Here is a 15,454-nt window from a genome sequence, read left to right on the forward strand (position 1 = left end):
TGTTCCACGCTGTTACATAAAAAATGACTCTGTGGGCACTTTGTCTTGATATACCAATAACTGAAGCAGCAATTACAGAGCTTCGATATGATTCACTCAGTTGTGTAGACAATTGTGAAGCCATTATACTGCGGCTAGTCTTCCTTACCACAGTTTTTTTTTTGTCCTGCTTCCAGTGATTGATAAGATTGTATCTGAGGAAGTAGTCTCCTGGATGCAGAGATATCAAACAACACAGTCAGTTCAAGCCTTGAAGAACAATAGACTTGATTCAACTGGTTTTTTAAAATCAATTTTTAGTTCTTTGAAGCTTTCTTTTTCTGCTTGGATGTTTTATTCTGGTCTGACCATTGCTCTATCTTCCTTTGAAGAATATGGGGTTGTTTTATACTCCTGGTTATACTGAAATACAAGTGGTACCTGGGTTGCCATTAGCAGTACTCTGAAGACATTATGGTAGTCACTGGTAAAGTCAACACAAAGAAATTAACGTTGGTGTTACTCCAACACCCAACATGATCAGGGATACATCCAAATGCATATTTGCGTCATCAGAAACTTTTCAAAAGAGAATTGCTGTAGGAAGAAAAACCTTGTCAAGAACCTCCAGTACTTACTAAATATAGGAAGATATGGGTAGCATGGCTTTTAGCTAAGGTTGACAGAGGCAAAAAGCAATGAATAAATGCAGTTATATTTTGGTTGCAATAGTGTATAGCCACCGAATCCAACACTATATGGTACCCTGAGGCTCTATAGTCCAAGGCTAATCATCCATCCATGCATCCACCATATTTGTTACAATGTCCTATTATCGTTTTGTTTTGTACAGAGTTAGTTAGAAAGTCCTCATAAATCTTATGTCAATATTGAACTCCTTATTCATTTATGCATTTGTTTTGTAAACTGGGTTGTTTGCGAGAGCAGGAGCGATACTTGTAAAGTAACACAAAACGTGTTTTGTTGCTGGGGAAACGTATCTTCTGTTCTAAAATGTCCGTCTGTGTGACGTTAGTTGGGAAACTTTTTGTTTACAGTGGTGCTCGTTATGAGAAGCGATGGCCTTTGGTCGCCAGCGTTGATCGTTAGGTGGCGCTGTCAGTAAATGAACCGCAGCTGTGCTCTTACAAAGACAGTAAAAGTCGGGGCTCCATCCACTCTGAGGATACACTGAACTCAGCAGCCTGTCCTCACTGCGCTCCGAGCCGCTTTACTCACCAGGGAGTGTGACTCGGAGCCCATTAAAGGACTATCCCCAAATATTTTCAGCAGTCTACCCTGCCGTCTGCTGGAGGAAGCCGCGGGAATCTCAACTTAATTTACGGTCCGTACGGGCGGCGGACCGCCGCGTCCCCTCTACGAGGTGAGGCAGGAAGTGTTTGAACTCGTTCTCCGCAGATTCGTAACGAGCGCGGCTGGGAACCCATGCTTTTTGACGCGACTTGAAGTGCAGATGAGCGGGATGTCAGTGGGACCCGACGCTGTCTTCACGGGTGGAAAATGACTGCAAGCGTCGGCGAGCTTTCCACGATGGTGAGGAGATGCCCTGTCACTTTCAAACCGTTCAGGTGAGATCACGCTCTGCTCGAGTTTTGTGGCTCAAAATCAAACTAGCAGCAAATCACTGCTAGACGTTAACTTAACTGGTCAGATTAGACGGGTTTCAGTGAAATTAAACTTCAAGAGATTTTTTGTTTGTTTGTTTTGTTTAACAGTTATAAAAACAAAAATAATGGAAATATTCACGCATTTTTTTTCTGGGCTAATTAAAGAAGAGGTCTGGAATATGTGTTAACTTTAAACAATGATCCCTATGTCTTGTAGCATGATTATGACAATAAACTGTAGATTCAAAACAAATTGCATATAATTTCTCAAATTTAAAAGCAATCACCTGTCCGTGCATGTCTGTGCATATCTGAGCAGAATCTGCAAGACATGATGTTAGTGCGCTGCACGCTGCATTTTAAATTAGTGATGATTTATTCGTTTCAGTGGAGCAAATCTTGCAAGTTCAGACCATTTGGATTAATTGGGACGACAGGGCACAGCCTGCTCCACAATTAAGGTTTGCTTACTCAGCTTCAGAGTCTTTCACTCTCTCTGCTGCTGCATGGGGAATGAGTGAGAGCCAAACAAGCAGACACATCATTAAAACCACTGAGCTCAACAAGATGTCCCAAACTTTGTGGCTTGCAGCTTTGCATATTGAACAATCCAGGGACAATACCTGTGGGAATTCGACTTTTCAATTTTCTGTACGTTTCTGTTTTTTCTGTCCAAAAGGAGAGACATTAAACCCAAAGTGCCAGGGATTTCAGAAGAAATCAGTAGGTCACATACACTAAGCTTTTATATTAATTATATGTTATATTTTGGCTTGTAATAATTTGTTTAAAACGTTGTACTTGACAGGTGGTAAGACACAAGAAAGATGTTCAGTGGATCTTAAAAACAACAGTTAGGTGAACACGTCATTCTGGATTTTCACTTATTCACGCAGGGCCAAACTTATACTTGCAGATTGAAACCCTTAAATTATTCCCCACCACTTGAAACAATAAATTACAGAGGAACCACAAAGCTTTTTGTAACCAACAATGGGGTCCTGACGTTGTTCTAGTCTGATGTTTTATCATTCTTCCTTTTAAGATGCTTACCTTGCTTTATTTTATAAAAAGATGAGTGCTTGAGATCTTTGTTCCAATTGAACGCTTAATTTTGTCAAAGTTTCAATCATCTACCTGAAGAAATTAATTTCGAACAGTTGGTAGGCACTTTCTTCACATTGCACAAAGAACAGCCCCCAACCACCACCATGCTTGACAGTGTTCTTTAGTTTGATGTAAACCAGTTTTGAAATGGATAAAGTGAGCAAAATTTGAAGATTCTGAATTAGGACCTGACTTTAACCTCACTGGAAATTAATGAACTATGCTTGTAAGTCAAATCTAATCCAATTTAAACCAATCAATTTAAATTAGCTCTGGCCAAATATCCAGGCAGACGCATGTTGAAGGCTACAGGCAGCATGCAGGTTTATGGTAATTTCACAAGAGAGAAGAATTAATCCACCTGTTAGTGGGGGTGTTTGTATTTGTTTGATAAGAAAACCCATCTCACCTAATTCCCGTTATCAAAATTAGTTGAAGTTGTTTATTTTGCAGTCTTGCCACTCTTAAAAAGGAGAGCAGTGGCATTAAAAAAGCCTAATAAGAGTATTTGATTCATAATTAGGACAGATGTGTGTAAACGTTTGACCAGCTCATTGCATCTGATTTCATTCGAACAAACGTCAAATCCTTGGGTTCAGTGGGAGGTCCACCCGGATGCACCTTTAATCACTGATGTGAGCGTTCATGTGTGAGCTTTTCAGCATTTTAATGCAGATATTAGCTATGCTCTGCCTGGCTGACTGTACCCTCTCTTGTGTGAGGTTTCTGCCATGTGAAGAAAAACAAAAGTGAAAAGTGTGACAATCCATCCTGCAGCTTTGCCTCATGAAAGAATTGCTTCCAAACCTTTTCCCAGCACGACATTCGCCGGAGCATCCAGCGAGTCGGTTTTTTGAAAATTACTCCAAAGCGCGCGAGAAGTAGGCAAATGTTTGCCGCTTTCTATAAAACACAGCACACATCCGTCTCTAGATGAATGTTTTTATTTTGTGCTGTCGCCCACTGAGCAGCAGTGTGACGCTGGAAATCTGTCCACATAATGGTTAATTTCAAATGACACAGCCAGGCGAGTACACAATGCTTCCTTGCTGCTTTGGTCGGTACAATATGAAGCTTGAGAAATTTGTCCATGCTTTGTAAGTCCACACACACACACACACGCGCGCACACACATGCCAGATATTTTACTCCATGCTCCTCTTGAGCTTCTCGGCTGTCCTCATTTTTGTTGTTTTTCTTCTCCCTCTCTTACCTTGTAAATCACTCGTTTTGTAAATTGATCAACCTTCTTGCCTGTTTCCTGCAGGATCTTTGTAGTCGGGGTCGGCTTCTTCAGCCTGTGCTTTCTAATGACCTCTCTCGGGGGCCAGTTCTCGGCGAAGCGGCTCGGAGACTCCCCGTTCACCACGCGAGCTGAAGGTAAGTCACACATCAGTGCAGCCTGGTAGCCCGGTGGCTCCAGCCGAGCTGTGTCTTGGGCCGGTAATGAGCAGGCTGGAAACACGCTGACAGATCCGTGGAGCTGCCTTGATTGCTGCCAGCCGACTGACAGACCTGTTCACTTTTCCCATCAGGGGGGCACCGTAGGGGCACATTGCCCTGAGAGGCCTTTTTCTTTCCTCATCAAACCTTTTATCTTTTTTTTTTTTTTTCTCACTTTCATGTCATGACCTTGCTCCTACCCATTTGGAATCATTTTGTCTGCAACACTTGCAGCTGAAGTCTGGATGCCTTGAGACCCGTAATGTATTTTATTGGGTGTCTATTTTACAAAATGAAATGAAAGATGTATATTTTTTTAAGTTTCATAAATAAACATCTGAAAAGCCTGTCGAAGTCATCTAATTCTGAAATTTGAGATGTAGAGATTATAAGCTAAAGAAGCAACCAGGAGTCTCGGGGTGACTCTGGAGGAGCTGCAGAGATCTACAACCCAGTTTGGAGATTTTATACACAGGGCATTTGGGGGAAACTATTACCTTTGCACCCCACAAAACAAACCTTTGAGAAAAAGTGACTAGATAAACACTGTTGTTTACAGGAAGCCACAGGAAGTTCAGTTTCAAGTTTAACCCATGTGGAAGAAGGATGAGATCAAAATGTTCTTGTTTGGCCTACAAGCAAACACTGTTTAAAGGAAAACTAACACCATACTTTATTGTGAATTGATCATATGCACTGTGAATTTTAGTGATGGTAGGATAATGCTGTGGTGATACATTTATTCAGGAGCACAGATGAGTTTAGGTATCTTGGAAGAAAAAGGTTTATGAGTGTAATCGGCCAAAACTAAACAAAACAACATGTTGTCCGTTCAGTCATGAGTTGTCTTCAAAATTAGCCTCCCAGTGAGGAGTTGAGATAATAATATTTATAATTATAGATGTAAAGTATAGATCTGGAAGCCAGTGTGATAAAAGTGGAGCACTTTTTTCCTTGAAAGCTGCATATTTCCGACTGTCAGCTGCGGTTATAAAGTAAAACGGAAATAGATTTTCCTGCCCTCTGAGAGATCAACAAATCAGAGACTCAACAAAGAGAAATCAGAGTTGTTGACAACCCGTCCCTGAGAGGAACCCGGTTTTCTTAGCACCTTCTTCGCGTTTACGCTTTGTGCCTCTGCATACAAACTGCTGGGGCTTGTGCCACTTAGTGGAGTCGCTGTTGGTTCTTGGACTGTTGTCTCCCACCTTTTTATCGCTGCTCGACACAATAGTGACACTATGGGTCAATCTGTGTAACGGATCCCAGCTGGTAAGAGAGAGAGAGAGAGAGAGACTGTGCACCGGCTCTATCCAACATCACTCATCCAAGGACAGCAGTTGTTGGCAGCTTGTTGCATCGTTGTCAGTTTATTTATGCATAAATGAGGAGACAGTGATTACCACAGACCTACTCAATGATGCCGTTTGTCCTCAGGACCGCTGGTGGCTTTTGATGACCGTGATATGTCGACATCCTCCCTTGATTTGTTTATTTGTTTATAAAGAACAGAAGAAGAGGAGTTGTTGCCCTGCTGCGTTGTTGCCAAAGTCGACTAATACGGGCTGCCCGTCGGCCCGGGCGTCTGCACTCTGTTTTGAAGAAGGGTTGCTTTTAATTGAAGGATATGTGTGGAAAAAAAAGATTAAAAAAAAGCCAGAATCAAAAAGATACAAATAATTTGTGAGAATAACACAAATGGCTAAATTTCACTGGCTAAAGAAGCAAGAGGACACATTTGTTTTCATTTGGGAAGCAGGTAAAGGATTATTTTACAAGGTTTTAATGAGCCTCAACAGTTTGATCGTCTGATAACGCTGTTCAAGTGTAAACCAGAAGATTTTACGCTTGTTGGAGATTCTTTAAAGTTTGAGTTTTGTGAAACCTCTATTCTATTTGTGAAAAACAAGAAAAAGAGCATGTATGTCTATGTGACTTCGTGGACTGTTGAAATTTTGATTGGATTTTCCTAAATTACAGATTCTTTAAAACACAACACCGTGGCCTTGGAATCTGGGACAGCCTTTCTTTGTGCATGTTTGAACTTAGCAACACACAGACAATTGGTTGTGTGGAACCTTCTGTGGAAAACCTATTGGACCAGTTGTGGGTCTCCCGACCGATCAGCTAAATAGACACACCTGCACCTTCAAAATCCTCTGAAGACTCATTCACCGTGCATTTTTTGACATAGAGTCTACGTTTCTGAAATTTTTTGGGTGTTGCTGAATTGTAGGGCCATTGTTTTTGTATATATACCTGTGTATATATTTCTCACAATGTCATCATTACGAGTAAGATGTCAGAAACATTGCCCAGCGATTGATTTCTAACTGAGACTGGCTGTTCCAGTGAAAAACTGGACGGTACCAGCTGTATTCACCAAGTTTGTGCACATATTTAAGTACAGATTCTCAAAAACTGTAATTTCCCATAAAATTGCTGTACAGAACTACAGTAAATTTTCTTTGCTACTGCCCACCTCTGGCATCCACCAGGTCTCACTGATCATCAGAGATAATCCATTACAGTACTGATTCTTAAATTGACGGATTCACACTGTACTGAGGCCCAGTAGTTCACAACACAAAAACAAAGTTTTTGTTTTTTTTTTGTTGTTTTTTTTTCTAAGCGTATTTCTCCAAAACAAATATTTTTGGCGAAATCTTGCATCCCCATATGTTTAGAATAGATTTCCCATCATCGTGTCACACTGCTGTGTTTTCCTGTCAGTAAAAGATGTAAAGGAGCGACTTTAAAATGGCGATCCGGTGACAGGCATAGTCGCTGTGGTATTTAACGATATAAATTTTAGCTCCTTGTTTAACGCCCAACCTCAGCAAAAACCCGTGCAGCTCTAGAACAGAGGTGTTGACAGCAATGAAATGTTGCAAAGTGCATCAGGTGTTATCACGGGAGGCAATTTAAAAGGTCTCGCCTATTTATACGCTGCTGTAGGGTGAATGGAGAGAGGAGGCTTTGGGGGTGGGGGGGTGTGAGATGGGAGAGCTGTCTGATTAATTAACCACTCATATCCTGCAGTCAGGGGAAGGCATCCTGCCTGAAGCTCATTAAGCACCGCCGCGATGCTAACCTGAGCGAGGTTTGCTATGGAAATGCTCATCCTCCGTGTGGGTGTTTGTCTACATGAGCATGTTTGTAGCTGGGGATTAGTAGCATTAAAGCCGCTGTAATGAACGAGATGAAACGTGTCATTCAGTGGAGCAGCACTTTGATGGCGCGCCACTGAAGCCGGCTCGGCTTTGCTGCTGAAAGCTGTGAAGTGCTGCAGGATACATCAGTGCCGGTGTTGTCTGATGACATAACGTTCATGCTAAAAGCGTGAAGTTTTCATAAGAGCTTTTAGAAGTTCCTGTGCGCTGACAGTTTCTTTTTTTTCTGTGTTGTGGGAGGGAGAGGAGTCAGAGATTGCCTGTGATTTTACTGATTGAGGCAAGTGGAAAAGTGAGCAGAACATTCCTGTTTTTTTTGTCTTTCTTTTTTCTTTATGACATTGCACAGCCAATCGCTTGGATCCAAAGCTCCATCAAGATTTTGGAGGCATTCATCACCTTCATTATTTTTCTTTGAAGGAAGGCACAAGAAACTAATGATGTGGTGAAAAAGTGTAAGAAGCAGGGGACAGAGAGAGACTTTTTCTGTTAGAGAGGGGAACATGAATCACAAGGACGTTTGATCTGGGATATCTTAAAGGTTCCAGAAGTGCGCTGGAGCTTTCTAATAAGCTCTTTGAAGACCACCTTCATAGACTCTGTCCTCTGACCACATTTCAATGCAGCTTAACTATAAAGAGAGAAAAAAAAAAGGCTCAGAATGCTTCACGCTGTTCAAAGCACGACTAAAAGGTGTTATTGTGCTCTCAGTCCCTGGCTCCAAGCTCCATTACCGTGTTTTTTTTTTTTTCTTTTTCCAAGTGCAGTAAAAATTTGCTGCAGAGTGCTGCTTCTCTCTGCAGAGGTGGATATCTTCTGAATTCCTGCCTGCCCCAGTCTTTCTGCACAGTCTGAGGGCGCATTCGAGTCAGCTCTGTTGAATTGATGTCTAAGCGATTTGTACATAAAGCCTAGTTCGTCTTGGGAGGTTGGGATGTGCAATCAGACTTTTTATTTTTCCACCTTAAAACATTGATCTCGGGCTACTTCCTGTAAGCCAAATGCGGGAAGCGGGGATGGAGAATAAATCTGCATGTAACACGATTTCCTGGAGCGATGGCCGACAGTCGCATGTGGTGAGAAAATGGCGTACAAAATCTTTAATTTGAACTTGGTCAGATGGAGATGTGTCGCAACTGCTTGTAAGCACTCAGACAAGTTTTTAAACTAACAAGTGGGAAAAGGAAGCAGTGGGATTCATTCAATCAGTTCATTTCATCTTAATAGTCATACTAAAGAGTTTGTTGTCTGTGGGTTTTCCACATGTCTGCTTTATTTAAATAAATAAAAAAATATATATATTTATATATATATTTAATTAGTAAAGACGTCATGAATAAGACAAACTGACCTCATCAACCAATGGAAAGGAAGTAAAGAACTGTATGAGCTTCCTTGACCCACATTGAAAGGGAGAAGACCAGGCACTTAAGTAAATAAAAGACGATGTCATGCACACGTTGTTCAATCTGCAATCACCTGATGGAACAAATAAGGATTATGTGGCACAGATAAGACTTAACTGGAATCATCTACTGACGTCTCTTTTATTTATTGCTTAGTTGCATTCAGAAGTTTGTAATTTATTACGTCGGTCGTTCATCATGCCCAAATTTTTGTTATTGTTTTAGACAAAAAGAGATATTTGTCAACCGTAGACAAAACTTAGCGGTTGTGTTCGTGTTATTTGTTAATGTTGCTGTTGTTTCATGTGTGGATGTTGTATCGGTGGATTTGTTCTGGCCACAGGGAAGTGATAGAAAATTAAGCACGGCAGCATTGATTGGGACTTTCTATAAATTAGCTGAAGTAATGTAATTGCCTCTTTTTGACTGTGACCAACTGTTTTTTTGGGTTTTGGTATTTGTAATTGGTGACTGTCGGATGTTTTTGTGATGTGAAGCACACTGAACTTTGAACTTGATTTGGCTTTTAGGCATACATTTGTGTTACCTTGAAATTTATTACTTATCTGTTGCAACTAAAGCGACTCTATCAAAGAACCTGCAACACTTTTCTCTTTGTTTTATATCCCTTAGAATGAAATAAATCAAAATTTGCAGAACAAGCCTTATATAAATAAGAAAACTTTGATCTGCCTAATTATCTATATGACATATTATGTAATTATGACAAAGTTTTAGTTGTTTTTTGGATGAATGAAGTCAACAACACATTTATTTATAGTTAGAAATTGTATATATATATATATATATATATATATATATATATTTATTAATTTTTTTCCCAGAAGTTTTTTTCACATAGTTATAACACATATTGGTTGTCTTGGTGACACATCTCATAAATGCAATCTCCTGCTAAGATGGCGTAACAAAGTGTTGCTCTTTTTGCACAGCATTTTTATCTCTTCTTTCTCATCGCACTAACTGAGATTTTGCCCCAGATTTTCAATACATCTCTTATTCCACATTTCAACACTGAAGAAGAGACACTTCTTAAACATTTGGCTTTCATTTAATGTAAAGAAATCAGAAAAGAGTCATTATGGGGATTGCTTTTAGCTAGTTACTATGAGTGTGATTTAAGACATTCTTATAGTTTTGTATTTTGGATTAACTGAAAAAGTATCTTTTGAGCTTCCGTTGTGTTTAAGGCCACCGCATTTTAAAAATCACTGACATTAGAAAATAAGCAAGCAGTTGTTGCTGTCAAGGGTGAAAAAAACAACTATTAGTATGTTTAGGAGAGCAGTTACTTTTTGTAAGTTAGTTTTTGACAACTTTTTCTCATTTTACTGAATGAAATGATTTCAAAAACCCACTTTTCTGTTCACTTGGATTGTGTTTAATTTTGTAGAAAGTATTTAGTCTAAAAAAAAAAATCAAAAAGATGAAAACAAAAGAAATCTTTGAGGAAATTACTTTTCTATGCAGTGCCTATAAAAAGTATTTCCCGACCTTGGATGTTTTGCCCCATTTTGATTCTACAAGTCATGATCAACAAAATGTGGTGTTTTTGATAAAAAATACAAAAAATATTTTTAACATCAAACTCAAAACGGATTTCTTCAAAATGGAGACAATTAAGTAAAAACTTTTAGGGTGAAATAAGTGATTGCACCCCACATAAAGTCACTGACCTAATTCAACAGAGGTCTAGCCAATTGGTGCAAATAACTAATATTCCTGGGTACCAGTGTGAAGGTAAATGAACTCCAAGCAAATCAGAGAAAAGTTGTTAAAAGGTTTTAAGTCATTGGTTGGATACAGAAAAAATATTTCTAAGCCGCTGAACATCTGCAGGAATCCAGTTAAATCCATAACCAATAAATGGAGTGAATGTGGAACATGTGTTAATCTGCCTGGGTCATGTCAGCCTTACAAAGACTGCGCAAAAAGGAGACTAGTGAGAGAGGCCACCAGGTCACCATGACTATGCTGAAAGAGCTGCAAGCTTCTGCAGTGGAGATGGAAGAGACTCTCCAAACAACTGTTGCAGTCAAAACTGGAGTTTGGTTAAGTGGAAGAAAGTTCTTTGGTCTGATGAGACAAAAACTAAGATTATTTTTTTTTTTTGTCGAGTGTGTTTATTTATTTTTAAGAAACCAGCTTTCAGTTTGACGATAAAGGATTTATTTGTCAAAAAGAGACAATATGCTGACCATGATTTTTATTTTTATTCTTTTGTCAGTCAGTTGTGATTTTTAAAGCAAAATAAAAAAAGGTGAAAAATCCAGGAGGTGAATACTATTTATATAGGCACTGTATATCTCTAATTGCAGTATAAAAACTGTGCAGGTGATTCCTCCTTTCCCATTCGGTCAGGTGTAATAAGAAGTTTGAGCTGTTTACAGGATACGTTTTCTGCTTCCACAGCCTCTAGATCCATTAAATATCTCTCACACGTGCCAAAGAGATGAGTTACTCAGGCCCAATCTGGTGTTTGCAATGAAAACTTGAATTGTCAGGGAGGATCTTTTATTTATCAAATTTCTGTGCAGAAAGAAATTTATGGGTTTTTTTTGTTTTTTTTTTTCTATCTATTGCTGACACGACGTGCGGAGAACTGGCCCCATTTCAGAAATATAGCCAGCCTGAGTCCACATCAGGGTTGACAGGATTTATTCAGCTTTAAGCAGCGTTAATGAAAAGCTGTAGAATGAACTGTTAAATTTTAATGCAACAAGATATACTATACAGCAGCAATCAGCTTGAAAGGCATGTCTATGTTGCAACATTACTGTGCAAAAGTCTCTCGCCATCTCTGATTTCTGAGTCTGGCTTCTTGAAGGGAAAAAAATACTTTCTTGCAATCTTGATGTTCTCTTGATCAATAGTTCTAAAGGCTCTCTGAAGGTCTTTCAAAGACTCTGTCTGCGCTTTACTTTTTCCACTTATTTTCAGCCAAGCCTTTGACAATTTCCAAAGAAACATATTTTATTTATTTTTTGTTTCAGACATTGAAATCAAACCTTTGAATATCACAGGCAGAAAAAAGCTCCTAATGTCAAAAGAGAAACTAGTGTCGTCTACAAGTGACAATGGTCGATTTTAAATCTTTTTTTTAATTCAGCACATTGGAAACATAGATGTATCCATTTATCTAAAATCAGTCGTTGGTAAGGCTAGTTTACTTGTAACTCACCACTTTGGAAAGCATTTCTCTCCTCCCAACTGCGTGACCAGAATTTCCTATTTTATATGGTGTAGCACAAAGTGACGGTGAATGGAAGCAGCTGAAAGTCTCACTTTTCAACATGTCTGACTTATCATGGATGCCAAAATGATGTTCTGAGATTACCATCAGGTATGCCACTACAAGCTGCTAATATGTTTTATCAAAAATATGATGGAGTTCCATCTGACTTCTGATAAATATGGGGTAGTTTAAAGAGAAGTCGAAATAGAGATGCCATATAACACAATCCGTTTGTTTTTAGCTAAGATACTAGGCAGAAATATGTCTCAGCAGCAGCTGGAGTATCAGAGGAAAGCAATGCAGGAGAAGGATTTTGAGAAAGTGGTTATTGATTTAGGTTGCATTCACACCAGCTCTGTTGCTCTGAACTCTGGCTTGTTTGCTCAGAAAGTCTGGTTCATCCGGGGAGGTGTGAATGTGAATTCACACTGTTGCAGTTTAAAGGAGCGCACTGTGTGTGACACAAGCAAAGTAAACATCATTGGAGAAAGAGCGGTGTTAGAGGCTTACAGGAAAATAAACTTTTCAACCTTGTGAAAACTGAGTATAATAAAGTAGTAGCATTTTGCAGTACGGCTAAAAAAAAAAATCTACCAAAAAAAAAAATCATCTCTGATTTGCTTAGATGTAGAGGAGAAGAAAATGACGTTTACTTTTAATTAAGAACTAGATGAGATCATTGCGATTCTCAGCGCCCCCTCTGGCATGGAGGGGAATATGTCATTCAAAAGCCAAATATGGGAATGCTAATTGAACAATCACACCAGGTCTACCAGACCAGCAGGTATAAAATCACTCTTCATTGAAGAACCCGAGTTGGAGACAACTGCTCTCGTCAAACACTGTATTTCATAAATCTTGCCCCCTTTATGGAAAAACTTTTTTGTTTCCTTTCCTTTTTCTTAATTAATAAAGATTTTCAATGAAGACTCAGTGGCGCCAAAAAGCTGATGCACTTTCAATAGACCTTTTTCTGCCATGATAAGGTATAAAATCTAGACTTAAAATGAGTGAAAAAGCTCTGTAAGCCAAAAATAATGACAATATGATATCTGTACAATATAGAGACGTTGCTTTTGCTGCTGTTGATTAATTCAGCTAAATAATGGCTGACTGGACATTGGTCAAAGTTGTTCTGTTTTTATTAATGTTTTTCATTTATCTTTTACAGCATTAGAAATTCAATTTCATTCCTTTCCCCCAACATTTTCTTTGCTTGCATGTACTCAGCATTTAATTCTTGCTACTGATTGTCTTTAATTTGCCCTCAATGTAAAATACTTTCAGTTTCTGACTCTTTGCATATTTCAAGAGCGGGGGAAGAAAATTACTGAATTTAAAAGTAAAAAAATAAATAAATAAATAAATAAATAAAATTTATACTGATCTTGAATTCGGTTGTGAGAAGCATGAAGAAACAGAGCCGTCTTTTACTGGCGCAACTCTTGGTTTGGATTGGATCTGACTCATTAAAAATCCCCAGACAAGGGAACACTTTGTAGACTCAGCTGAAAGGTTTATAGAAATGCCCGAAGGACAAGCCTGAAAGCCTAATAGGGAACAAATGTTTGAGTAAAAATAAATACAGCAGTGAAGGAACTGGATGCTTGAGAGGGATAAAAACAAATATTGATGAACGTGACTGAAATTAGAAGAAAATTACAGTTTTAATGTCAGCTAGATGGCTTGTTGAGAATACCAGTTAATGTACAGATGGTTATCTAATTGAATTATATTTGTGATATTGACGAAGCTGCAGTACTTCAGAAATTGAATCGTTAGGGGAGAATAATGTGTCCTAAATCAACTTATTAACCGGAGAAATGAGGGACGACACAGGGATGGTTTTATGTGATAGTCTCTCAGCATGAGCTTCAAATCACTATTAAAAGAAGAGAATATTCTCATTATTTAGTGACAGCTGACATAAAGAAGGATCTGATAAACTGTTCATTGGAAACACACGCATCGCCCTTTCAGGTTTTGAGAAACTGCTGTTATTCTCTGATTCATTTTATTTTTAAAGAAATTTTGTAAACGGACAAGCAAAAATATAAACTATTGTGAAATTTCTGCTATTTTCAAATAATAAAATAGAAACGCACTTCACATAACGTCAAAGTAGGAAGAAATAAACATTTAAATTGTTTTCAAGTAAAAGAGTCTCTTTACTTCAAAATAAAATGACTCCAGTAAAAGTAAAAAGTTTTAGTCCAGTAAAGCTACTCTTCGAGTTGCGCTTTTTTCAAAACGTTATGCAAGTAATCCCTGGTTCACACAGCAATATTTTAAAACTATCGGTTGATTTTCAAATCCAGAGAGAAACCAAACATGATGATGGAAGATTATAACAGGTTTGTGGTGCACAGTGTGTGGTGCACAGTGGGATTTACAGTGGCGGGTTGTGCATTTGGTAACAGGCCTTCAGAGAGACTTTACTGATTTTAACCACCACTATGACCTAAATATTTATTTTTTTAAACTAAATATTTAGTTTGCAAACTACAGTAAATATTTAGTTTGCTTGCTAATTTAGTATTTAGCTTGAAACAGTGGCGTTTCCAAATTAATAAATAGGCACATGCTGAAAAAAATCTTTGAAAAATGAACCTTTTGTTTTTTTCCTCTTATGACAAGCTAAATATAGCTGTTAATTTTTGACTGTTTACCTTTACAAACAGCACTTTATATCATTATTCCCTTTACCACATAATGTACACAAATTTTCTTTGGTGGGTCACAGAATCGACCTCTAAAAATCCTGAGGAATTTGTTGTTTTAACATCATAAAATGTGCAAAAGTTTATAAATGCTTTTGTGGAGCACAACATATATAACACTTTGTTCTAAAGCTGTACTTTGTGTTGGCTCCTACTTTAGGCTTGCTGCTACTTGTGGATTTCAGATTGTCCACAAGAAGATTTTATTACATTTAATTTTGTAAATTTTGGTGTAAAGGTCAAGAATGCTCTCTTGTTGGCTAAGAACGTCTGAGAAGAAAATATTTTTTCTACCCCCTCTCTCGCCTTCTTTCCCCTCAAATCTTTATTCTGCTAAATGTGTTTTTATTTTTGTTGTTGTTTTTTTTTAACTGAATACGTTTAGGCTTTCTCTCTGGCCATGGAATGAAGATTTGTTGTCAACTGCTGAATAATTTAAAACACTGAAGCTACCACATAGAACAGAGCTTTAAAAGAAAACGCAGGCAAAACAAGTCCAAGAAAATCCGTGGAATATCTGAGTGTCCTAAGATCATTGCAATATTCTTTGTAAATATCCGTCATGATACTGAGCTCACCGCCTTTATTAAAACTCTCAAACACACACGTCACGATCACAGAGAGGCGTGTTTCTCTCTCTCTCTCCTGATTTCATTTACTGGTGATTTAATACAATTTCTGCTTTCCGGAGAAAGGTGACTTTTGCTCGGCCGATGATAAACGAGGCCTGACAAAGGAAGTG

At 38.5% G+C, this 15,454-nt stretch overlaps 1 protein-coding gene across 6 annotated transcripts in view; it reads left to right on the plus strand.

The window, feature by feature from the left end:
* Window positions 1-1,006: 1,006 nt before the first annotated feature.
* Window positions 1,007-15,454, plus strand: part of LOC122822311 (alpha-1,6-mannosylglycoprotein 6-beta-N-acetylglucosaminyltransferase B-like) — a 70,859-nt gene continuing 56,411 nt past the window's right edge. For 2 of the 6 annotated variants that reach the window (XM_044100883.1, XM_044100878.1), the window contains exons 1-3: window positions 1,007-1,363; window positions 1,449-1,568; window positions 3,982-4,094. In XM_044100883.1, the coding sequence (XP_043956818.1) occupies window positions 1,501-1,568; window positions 3,982-4,094 (181 nt within the window). In that variant the 5' untranslated portion in view covers window positions 1,007-1,363; window positions 1,449-1,500. Of the gene's footprint in view, window positions 1,569-3,981; window positions 4,095-15,454 lie in introns of all 6 variants that reach the window. The other 4 variants (XM_044100882.1, XM_044100880.1, XM_044100881.1 and 1 more) reach the window with 2 other exon arrangements.

Source organism: Gambusia affinis, linkage group LG19 (genome assembly GCF_019740435.1).
Source record: "Gambusia affinis linkage group LG19, SWU_Gaff_1.0, whole genome shotgun sequence".
NCBI lineage: Eukaryota > Metazoa > Chordata > Actinopteri > Cyprinodontiformes > Poeciliidae > Gambusia > Gambusia affinis.